Raw genomic sequence first — 11,875 nt, 5'->3', positions numbered from 1 at the left:
GGTCAGGGAACTAAGATCCCGCAAGCCGCACAGTCCAGCCAAAAAAAAAAGAAAAAGAAAAGAAAACAAAGTGCCTAGACTACATGTAAGAAGACTCATTCGCTAATCTAAAAGCATTCTGGAGGGGCAGGGGATAGCTGAAACTCTCCCAAGACACAGGCAGGGGCAGATGCCATTACTGTCCCCCCACCTATCCTGCTAGCACAGGCAGACAAGCTTGGAAATGGCACCCCCCAGCCTTGCTCGGATAGGCAGGGGTAAGTGGTCGCAGCACCATCCCACTGCCTTGCTGAAGCCAGAGTGGTGGCAGCACTCCCTGGCTCCCGGGCTGTGGCTGGCAAGCACGCTGCAGCATTCTTCCTCTCCCCGCCTAAAGCCAGCTCACTCACATAGGCAAGGCACTCTCCCACTGCACTGCTGAGAGCTGCAGGTACACGCAGCCTTTCTGACACTGGCCAGCATGCCCTGCCCCCTACACTCACCAGCTGCCTTGCTGAAGCCAGCAGGTGTGTGCAATCCACACAGGGGACACCCCTTGATCACTTGGCCCTGGTGGCTAAGGGAGCTGGCAATACTGAGCTCCACGGGACCGTACCAGTTGGAAAGACAGTTCCTGGAAAGGCACACCGCCCCCCAGGGACTGCACAGACAGCACACTAAATAAAACCCCAGTCTTCCTGTGAAAAAGGCCTATTTACTTGGCCTGGACCTTCAGCCTGAGGGACAGGCTTCAGATTTTCCACACATGTAGGAGCTAAGGAGGAGCACCCAGAGAACATAAGCAGGGAGACACCATCCCTGCACACCCCCTTGGCCTCACTACAGCTCAATAAGAACTCTCAGGAGCTCATACACTCATCTAAGCAACTATGCACCCAGAGGACACCTCCAGATCTCCTGGAATGGAGGCAGGTAGGGATTTTGACTGTGGCCCTGCAGGACTGTATACATCTGCCTACTTTAAAGGCTGCTGCCTAAGTGTCTGGCTTCCCATCAGCCTGAAACGAGGTGATACATGGGATTCCTCCCCTTGGAACACTAATAGGTCTTGGCACATGCTCCATAACACGGACATATCAAGAATTAATCAGGCAGTTTAGACAATCACAAAGGTTCAAAAGACAAAGAAGACTTAGGGCAAGGTTGAATTAGAGGGCTAATCACCTACTCAGGCCACTCTTCAAGACTGAGAGAGGTAGCTGTTTCCCCTAATACACAGAAACAAGCACAGAGTCAAGTAAAATGAGGAAACAGAGAAGTAAGTTCCAAACAGAAGCACAAGACAAAAATCTCAGATTGATACAGAGATAAGTAATCTACCCGATAAAAACTTAAAGTAATGGTCATAAAAATGCTAACCAAACTTGGGAGAAGAATAGATGAACAGTGAGAACTTCAACAAAGAGACAGAAAATATAAGAAAGTACCAAACAGAAGTCACAGAGCTGAAGAATACAATAACTAAACTGAAAAATATCCTAGAGGGATTCAACATCAGATGGGGTGAAGCAAAGAAGAGATCAGCAAGCAGAAAGGCAAAGCAATGAAACTCACCCAGACAGAGCAGCAAAAAGAAAAAGGAATTTTTAAAAATGAAGAAAACTTATGGGACCTATAGGATAATATCAAGTGAAATAACACTCGCATTATAGGGGTCCCAAAAGGAGAAGAGAAAAAGGGGCAGAAAAGTTATCTGAAGAAAGAGTGGCTGAAAACTTCCTTAACCTGGGGAAGGAAACAGACATCCAGGTCCAAGAAGCCCAGAGAGTTCCAAATAAGAGGGTCCTCCACACATCTTTCCTGGATAGCCACAGCTCTATTCCTGGCTTCTACTGAGATGATTGATCCATGAGTCACATGCCTGATCTCTTCAGCAAACCATTGTTCAGCCACACCCGTGGCTTTTTTCCAGAGCATGATATATGGATAGTCTGAGAATTTTCCAAACCTTCACGTTCTAGTTCTTTTTTTTTTGACTATCCCTATATCTATTGTTTTTTTTAACACCTTTATTGGAGTATAATTGCTTTACAATGGTGTGTTAGTTTCTGCTTTATAACAAAGTGAATCAGCTATACATATACATATATCCCCATATCTCCTCCCTCTTGGGTAGTATATATAAGTCCATGCCACTCTCTCACTTCGTCCCAGCTTACCCTTCCCCCTCCCCATGTCCTCAAGTCCATTCTCTACTTCTGCGTCTTTATTCCTGTACTGACCCTAGGTTCTTCATAACCACTTTTTTTTTTTAGAGTCCATATATGTATGTGTTAGCATATGGTATTTGTTTTTCTCTTTCTGACTTACTTAGCCATTCTGATTGGTGTGAGGTGACACCTCATTGTAGTTCTGATTGGCCAAAACAATCTTGAGAAAAAAGAACAAAGCTAGAGGTATCATGCTCCCTGATTTTAAACTGTACTACAAGGCTATAATAAACCAGTATGGTACTGGCATAAAAACAGACACATAGATCAATGGAACAGAAGAGAGAGCCCAGAAATAAACCCACACATATATGGTCAATTAATTTATGACAATGGAGGCAAGAATATACAGTGGGGAAAGGAGAGCCTCTTCTGTCCTTTAATAAGTAAACATTGTTGAGCAGCAAACTCAAGTGGAGGAACAAACTCAAGTGTTTTCTACAAATAACTAGTCAGGACCTTTTAAAGAAGTGTCAAGTTCGTTAAAGACACGGAAGACTGAGAAACTATCACAGAACATAGGAGACTAAGGAGACAGGACTAAATTCAGTGTGGGATCCTGGGTTGGATCCTGAACCAGAAAGAGGGTATTAGTGGGAAAACTGGTGAAATTCAAATGAATATCCCATCGATGCTAATATCCTGGTTTCAATCATTGTACTATGGGGATTTTTTTAGGTTTTTTGTTGTTGTTGTTGTTTGTTTGTTTTGCGGTACTCGGGCCTCTCACTGCTGTGGCCTCTCCCGTTGCGGAGCACAGGTTCCAGACGTGCAGGCTCAGTGGCCATGGCTCACAGGCCTAGCCGCTCCGTGGCATGTGGGATCTTCCCGGACCAGGGCACAAACCCATGTCCCCTGAATCGGCAGGCGGACTCTCAACCACTGTGCCACCAGGGAAGCCCTGTACTATGGTTTTATAAGATGTCAATACAAGGGGAAGCTGGGTAAAGGGTGTATGACAACTTTCTGTACTATTTATTGCAACCTTTCTGTAACTGTCTTAGTCTGCTCAGGCTGCTATAACAAAACACCATAAACTGGGTGGCTTATTTTATTTTATTTTTTAAACTTATTTATTTTATTCATTTATTTTTGGCTGCATTGGATCTTCATTGCTGTGCGCGGGCTTTCTCTAGCTGTGTCGAGCAGGGGCTACTCTTTGTTGCGGTGCGCAGGCTTCTCATTGCGGTGGCTTCTCTTGTTGTGCAGCACGGGCTCCAGGCGCACGGGCGTCAGTAGTTGTGGAGCACAGGCTCAGTAGTTGTGGCTTGCAGGCTCAGTAATTGTGGAGCATGGGCTTAGTTGCTCCGCGGCATGTGGGATCTTACTGGGCCAGGGATCGAACCCGTGTCCCCTGCGTTGGCAGGCAGATTCTTAAACACTGTGCCACCAGTGTGGCTTATTTTTAAACATTAAAATAAAAATAGGAATTAGATAGCTAGTGGGAAGCTGCCGCATAGCACAGGGAGATCACCTCTGTGCTTTGTGACCACCGAGAGGGGTGGGATAGGGAGGGTGGGAGGGAGGGAGACGCAAGAGGGAAGAGATATGGGAACATATGTATATGTACAACTGATTCACTTTGTTGTAAAGGAGAAACTAACACACTATTGTAAAACAGTTATACTCCAATAAAGATGTTAAAAAAAAATAAATAGGATTAACTTGATAATTAGGGCAAGATAAGCTAACTAAGGCCAAGGGAGGACACTGGAGCTTAAATAGTGTTGATAGAATTGAGATGACTCAAGTCATCTTCAGCTTTTCTCTTACTCTCTTGCAAAGTTTCTGCCAAGGATGCCTCTACAATTCCCCTATTTTGACTCATACAGATATCAGATGGGTGGCTGCCAGAGGAGAAGGACAAAATGGGTGAAGGTGATCAAGTAGTACAAACTTCCAGTTATAAAATAAATAAGTCATAGTGTTATAAAGTACAGCATGGGGAACACAGTCAATAATATTGTATTAACTTTGTATGGTGAAGGACGGTAACTAGACTTATTGTGGTGATCATTTTGCAGGGTATCCAAATGCAGAATCACTATATTGAATCACTATATTGTACCTAAAACTAACGTAATAATGTATGTTAATTATACCTCAATAAAAAGCAATTTATTTATATTGATAGGGATTTATATTTGAATAGTCAAACATTTTAAATAATTTTCTGAGAGCCAAGAACACTGAGAGAAGAGTCAGATTTTAAGTACTAGGCACAGCAAAGAATTGAATCCAGAAGTTAACTAGGGTATTCCTTTCCAAATTCTTTTTAACACTTAAAATTCCTATCAGCAGAAACAGCAGACAAAAGATGTAAGCGACTGTGTTTGAAATTGAAATGAAACTCTAATATCGACAAAGGTTTGTCTGTATACTTATTAAAATGCTGAGATAGAACAGCATATAGCAAAACCGAACAGAAGTTACAGCAAAATCAAGGAGCAGTGACTCAGAACTGGACAGAACAAGATCCTGCCTGGTATTTAACTACAATAGGGAATATCATTGCTAGCTACTCTGAGCATTCTTCCTTCCCCATTCCTATACTTTACGTTCCTATGCATGAAACAGGATCAGCTTCTGAGAAAAATCAAACACCTAGTACTTTTTGAAAAATAAATAAGGGGAATCATTAGCACTGACCTTCATATTATCACTTCGTCACTCCTCTCTCGAAACCATTTCCTAACCCTGCCACTTTTTCCTTCTTTCCTCACAGACTGTCCCCTCTTCCTGAGGTCAACTTTATTTTTCTGCTCATCATTTCCCAAAATGTGCACAACTTTGATGTGTTTTTGCTTATACAGACTGCCCGCTCTCTTGGACAAAGTCCAGGGTGGCAAATATTTATCCTGCTATGGATGCTGTTTACCCCTGTCTCTACTATAACACACGGATGAAATAACCAAAAGAAAAAAGACAGCAAAACATAAAGAAAACTTGTAAAGTTGTGTTTGATCATATTTTTATCAATTATTATTAGCCCACACCAATGGAGGAGGAGAAATGCTGTCTTAATTGTTTTAATACCTGATTAGTGCTATATGCATTAATAATATTAATACCTGCTCTTCTATCATTTCTTTCAACATCAATACAAAACACCGGTATTCTCTCCTTTTTCTCCTTCCTTTCAGAGGAGGTATCTTCAAAAAAGTCTACATATGGAATGCTAATTTTCCATGCAGCAAGGTTTCGAGGAGTATTAGGTGTGTTCACAGCTTCCACTGGAGAATCATCTTCCATTACAACAATACCTTCTTCAATCTGGAAAAAAATAATCAGAAAAATAGAATTTAATACTTCCAGGACCTTTACACCTATAGCATATGAGATACAACTACAAAGTAATATGCCCATATAAAGTCTACAATTTTTTAATACTTTTGAAATTAAGTGATATCAAATTTTCTACTGAAAAGGTTAAGGATAAAAAACTAAAACTAACAAGTTACTAGCATCAACTCCAGGTTTTGCTGCATCACCAATATATGAAAATTCAACAGAAAATAAGACATTTCAGCAATTACTGGAAAAGATATTAAAAATACACAAATACAGAAAAATATTTAACTCTGGTAATAGGAAGTAGAAATTACTGTACTGATATCTTTCATTTAGGAATGTAAAATTTTATGATAACAGCCACTGATGGAAACTGCACAGATAAACTGGATATGCAATATATTGTTGGTTACAAGATATACCTGTACAATCCTTTTAGAAAGCGTTTTGGCAATATACATTTATCATCCATTTCTGGCAACTTATTCTAACATAAGTTTGTTTTATTTATTTATTTATTTATTTATTTATCTGGCAACTTATTCTAACATAAGTTTGTTTTATTTATTTATTTATTTATTTATTTATCTGGCAACTTATTCTAACATAAGTTTGTTTTATTTATTTATTTATTTATTTATTTATCTGGCAACTTATTCTAACATAAGTTTGTTTTATTTATTTATTTATTTATTTATTTATCTGGCAACTTATTCTAACATAAGTTTGTTTTATTTATTTATTTATTTATTTATTTATCTGGCAACTTATTCTAACATAAGTTTGTTTTATTTATTTATTTATTTATTTATTTATCTGGCAACTTATTCTAACATAAGTTTGATTGATTGATTGATTGATTGATTGATTTAGTTAGTTAGTTAGTTAGTTAGTTAGTGGTACGCGGGCCTCTCACTGTTGTGGCCTCTCCTGTTGCGGAGCACAGGTTCCAGACGCACAGGCTCAGCGGCCATGGCTCACGGGCCCAGCCGCTCCGCGGCATGTGAGATCTTCCCAGACCGGGGCACAAACCCGTGGCAGGCGGACTCTCAACCACTGCATCACCAGGGAGCCCCAAGCATTTACTTTAGACAAAATTTTTTTAACTATGAAAAAGGCACAAGTATAAATATATTCACTGCAGCACTAGATAATATAAAATTAGAAAAAAGGTCTGAAAGGGACCCACCTCTATAGAATTAAGATTGTTTTTTCATCTCTTGGCTTCTAAAATTTTAATAATATAAATATTTAAAATAAATATTCTTTAAAATATTACTTGAAGAACAATTATTTTTAAAAAGCAGTGTTGGGCTTCCCTGGTGGCGCAGTGGTTGGGAGTCCGCCTGCCGATGCAGGGGACACGGGTTCGTGCCCCGGTCTGGGAGGATCCCACATGCCGCGGAGCGGCTGGGCCCATGAGCCATGGCCGCTGGGCCTGCGCGTCCGGAGCCTGTGCTCCGCAACGGGAGAGGCCACAGCAGTGAGAGGCCCACATACCACAAAAAAAAAAATAAATAAAAATAAATAAAATAAATAAAAAGCAGTGTTAAACATCTTCTAGAAATAAACATGCAGAAAGAAGGGGAAAAAATGTCTGTCTTCATTAAATCAGAAAAGAATCTCTGAACTGGCACATTATAACACCTGATCACCTAGATATCTCTGATTCATGTTAAAAGGGGCAAAATTTTACAGATAAAACACAACCATCTTGAACACACTTTTTTAAGGAAATGAGTCAAAGGTTGTAGCACTTAAGAGAATTCTGAACAGTCTAGTCAGAGCAAACCAGTAGAGAAGAGGTATTTCTTTCCAGAATTCTAGCACCCTACCTTCACTCTCCATTCTACTCTCTTCCCACACATGGTAGCCAACTCTCTTCTAAGTGAATTCTTTTCCTCTCCCACTAAGTCTCTTGGCAATTATCCCTTTTTCTGTTCCTGTCCTAAAATGGCTTTCTGTCACCCCTAATAAGACTGTTAAGAATCTTAGGAAGACTTCTTAATCCTCTGTTGAAAACAAAAATGTCTTCCAGGCCTAAAACAATGAAACTGTAAAAAAAGATGGTAAGTGTTGGTTCTTGCCTTTTGGGGACAAGGCTATCTCCTTACAAACCTGGAAGAAAAACAGAGAAGCATGAGTGAGGGCAACACCCACTCCACTGCTTGGAATCTGAGGTACAGGGCAGCATTTTCCATGGTTATTACAACTGTAATTTTGTTAACAGACTTGGCTTTTGAAAAGAAATGGTAAAATGAATCATAAAATGGTAGAAAATTTGTTTAACAAGCTGACTAAAAGACAAGAAATGAGACATTCTTAAATAAAAATCAATCTAAGAAACAAAATAGAAAAAAAAATCTTAGCAACATAAAAATATCAATAAAAGACAAAGGACAAAGTTTTATATTTTATTACTGCTACCATTTAAATGGTGTTTATATAAAAAAAGTAAATGAAAAATCTCTAAGGCAATATTTCTCTAAGAATTTTCAGGGATTCCTTTAATATTATTTAAAAGTATATAACCAAAATTTTATAAAAAGGAAAACCAAGTGTTTTCTCATTTTCAAACAGATGTTCCCTCTACAAAGAAGGTAGGGAATAAAACAGGCAGAGGATAAAAGGCAAAGAGATGTCCCCCTATTTCCTTGAGAAATACTATAATTTAACTCATTATTAGCTTTTCCTATGTGGGGATAACTGCCAATATACCAATGGGCATATTACGTTCCAGTAGTTTATTTGTGAATCAGTTCTGAACTTGGACAGAAATGCATTTTTAGACAGACCCAACCTTACATAGAAGACTTTGGTTCCCAGGCCAGTATACATATGCCAATTTAACCTATAATTTCTCTGGTGGTATTATAACACTGTATAGTACTTACTGCACTTACTGTGTGCTGGGCACTGTCCCAAGTGCTTCGTATATATCACTTACTAATCCTCACAACACCCATATACAAGCTAGATACTACTATCCCCATTTCACATGTGAGGAAATTAAATCAAAATAAAATTAAGCAATTTACCCAAGGTCACATAGCAAGGAGGCACTGCTACCAAATGATCACGTCAAGTTGATCCTTTTTCTAAAAAAATAAAAATCTTCCAGGTTTCAATTTTGGATCACATACCACTTTAGCCCTGGCAGTGAGACTGGCAATTTCCCTTTCCCATACACTTCCTAAACAAGGCAAAGGAGATTTCCCCGAGGTCCAACAGTGTAGAACTAGCACAGTACCCCCAAATCCTAAGTGGGACTATCTTGGTCTGGGTTAACACCCTAGCCACCTCCTGTCTTTTCCCTTCAGAGTACTAATGATTAGTTTACCCTCTTACCCTACTTTCCATTATTACTATCTTTGCTTCCAATCAAGAATTTCCAAGACAACCCTTAGAATGGGAGAAAATAGTTGCAAATGAAGCAACTGACAAGGGATTAATCTCCAAAATATACAAACAGCTCATGCAGCTCAATATCAAAAAAATAAATAACCCAATCAAAAAATGTGTGGAAGATCTAAATAGACATATCTTCAAAGAAGACATACAGATGGCCAAAAAGCACATGAAAAGATGCTCAACATCGCTAACTGTTAGAGAAATGCAAATCAAAACCACAATGAGGTATCACCTCACACCAGTGAGAATGGCCATCATCAAAAAATCTACAAACAGGACTTCCCTGGTGGCTCAGTGGCTAAGAATCTGCCTGCCAATGCAGGGGACACGGTTCGATCCCTGGTCCAGGAAGATGCCACATGCTGCGGAGCAACTAAGCCTGTGTGCCACAACTACTGAGCCTGTGCTCTAGAGACCGCAAGCCACAACTACTGAAGCCCACATGCCTAGAGCCTGTGCTCTTCAACAAGAGAAGCCACTGCAGTGAGAAACCCACACACTGCAACGAAGAGCAGCCCCTGCTTGCTGCAACTAGAGGAAGCCCGCGCACAGCAACGACGACCCAATGCAGCCAAAAATAAATTTAAAAATTAAAAAAAAAAAATCTACAAACAAAAATTCTGGAGAGGGTGTGGAGAAAAGGGAACCCTCCTACGCTGTTGGTAGGAATGTAAATTGGTACAGCCACTATGGAGAACAGTATGGAGGTTCGTTAAAAAACTAAAAATAGAACTACCATATGACCCAGCAATCCCACTCGTAGGCATATACCTGGAGGAAACTATAATTCAGAAAGATACACGCACCCCAATGTTCACTGCAGCACTATTTACAATAACCAGGACATGGAAGCAACCTAAATGTCCATCAACAGAGGAATGGATAAAGAAGATGTGGTACATAAATACAATGGAATATTACTCAGCCATAAAAAAGAAAAAATAATGCCATTTGCAACAACATGGATGGACCCAGAGATTGTCATACTGAGTGAAGTAAGTCAGACACAGAAAGACAAATATCATATAATATCGCTTATATGTGGAATCTAATAAAAAAGCATACAAATGAACTTACTTACAAAACACAAGTAGAGTCACAGATGTAGAAAACAAACTTATGGTTAACGGGATAAAGTGGGGGATAAATTGGGAGACAGACTGATGTATACACACTACTATATGTAAAATAGATAACTAATAAGAACCTGCTGTATAGCACAGGGAACTCTATTCAACAATATGTAATGGCCTATATGGGAAAAGAATCTAAAAAAAAAAAGAGTGTATATGTGTATATGTATAACTGATTCGCTTTGCTGTACACCTGAAACTAACACAACATTGTAAATCAACTATACTCCAATAAAAATTAAAAAACTATACTTCAATAAAAAATAAGTAAATAAAGACCAATAAAGAATTTCCTTCCTCCTTGGGCCACTACAAAACAGAACAAACTTTCTCAGCTTTTTAAAGATAGCCTCCTGGATTTGCCTGGTGGCGCAGTGGTTAAGAATCCACCTGCCAATGCAGGGGACAAGGGTTCAATTCCTGGTCCAGAAGATTCCACATGCCACGGAGCAACTAAGCCCGTGAGCCACGACTACTGAGCCTGCACTCTAGAGCCCGCAAGCCACAACTACTGAAGCCCATGCGCCCAGAGCCCGTGCAGACAAAAAAAAAAAAAAAAAAAAGCCTCCTATTCCTGAAGCAAAACTATAGCTTGTTCGCTTATATGTGGAATCTAATAAAAAAGCATACAAATGAACTTACTTACAAAACACAAGTAGAGTCACAGATGTAGAAAACAAACTTATGGTTAACGGGATAAAGTGGGGGATAAATTGGGAGACAGACTGATGTATACACACTACTATATGTAAAATAGATAACTAATAAGAACCTGCTGTATAGCACAGGGAACTCTATTCAACAATATGTAATGGCCTATATGGGAAAAGAATCTAAAAAAAAAAAGAGTGTATATGTGTATATGTATAACTGATTCGCTTTGCTGTACACCTGAAACTAACACAACATTGTAAATCAACTATACTCCAATAAAAATTAAAAAACTATACTTCAATAAAAAATAAGTAAATAAAGACCAATAAAGAATTTCCTTCCTCCTTGGGCCACTACAAAACAGAACAAACTTTCTCAGCTTTTTAAAGATAGCCTCCTGGATTTGCCTGGTGGCGCAGTGGTTAAGAATCCACCTGCCAATGCAGGGGACAAGGGTTCAATTCCTGGTCCAGAAGATTCCACATGCCACGGAGCAACTAAGCCCGTGAGCCACGACTACTGAGCCTGCACTCTAGAGCCCGCGAGCCACAACTACTGAAGCCCATGCGCCCAGAGCCCGTGCAGACAAAAAAAAAAAAAAAAAAAAGCCTCCTATTCCTGAAGCAAAACTATAGCTTGTATTTCAAGTAATTGGGAAGAACAAAAAAGAAAAAGTAAATCTTTCCCCATAAAAATTATGTTTCGAGTTCACAATAACATGGGTAAATGCTTTCGTTATATTAAGTTATATTTAAGTTATATTTTGTTATATTAAGTGGGCAGAGATCAGGATAGCAATCTATATAGAGCCTAATTTTGGGGGTGGGAAGGGGAAAGATATTTTTTAAAAAGCAGAATCACAAGAATGTTAATAGAAGTAGTTATTGGGTGGCAGAAGTATGGGTGGTATTTTAAATTTTTTTCTACTTTTCTATACTATTAAAAAATTGAGATGCTTAAAATCTAAAAACATAAACATTGTTTTTTTAAAAGACTCCCTCCTCTAGTCTACTGTCTTTCTTCTACCCATACTTTTTTTTTTTTTTTTTTTTTTTTTGTGGTACGCGGGCCTCTCACTGCTGTGGCCTCCCCCGTTGCAGAGCACAGGCTCCGGACGCACAGGCGCAGCGGCCATGGCTCACAGGCCCAGCCGCTCTGCGGCATGTGGGATCTTCC

At 39.5% G+C, this 11,875-nt stretch overlaps 1 protein-coding gene across 12 annotated transcripts in view; it reads right to left on the bottom strand.

Annotated features, from left to right (window-relative positions):
• The window catches only part of SNX14 (sorting nexin 14), an 85,094-nt gene that overhangs the window by 29,566 nt on the left and 43,653 nt on the right, over nucleotides 1–11,875 (bottom strand). For all 12 annotated transcript variants that reach the window (XR_008618408.1, XM_028494673.2, XM_055087634.1 and 9 more), the window contains one exon: nucleotides 5,282–5,483. Coding sequence is in view for 11 of the 12 variants with exons in the window: in XM_028494673.2 (XP_028350474.1) it covers nucleotides 5,282–5,483 (202 nt within the window). In the remaining variant the exon portion in view is untranslated. The remainder of the gene's footprint in view (nucleotides 1–5,281; nucleotides 5,484–11,875) is intronic.

Source organism: Physeter macrocephalus, chromosome 10, assembly GCF_002837175.3.
Source record: "Physeter macrocephalus isolate SW-GA chromosome 10, ASM283717v5, whole genome shotgun sequence".
Taxonomy (NCBI): Eukaryota; Metazoa; Chordata; class Mammalia; order Artiodactyla; family Physeteridae; genus Physeter; species Physeter macrocephalus.
This window is presented reverse-complemented; position numbering and strand designations above follow the sequence as displayed.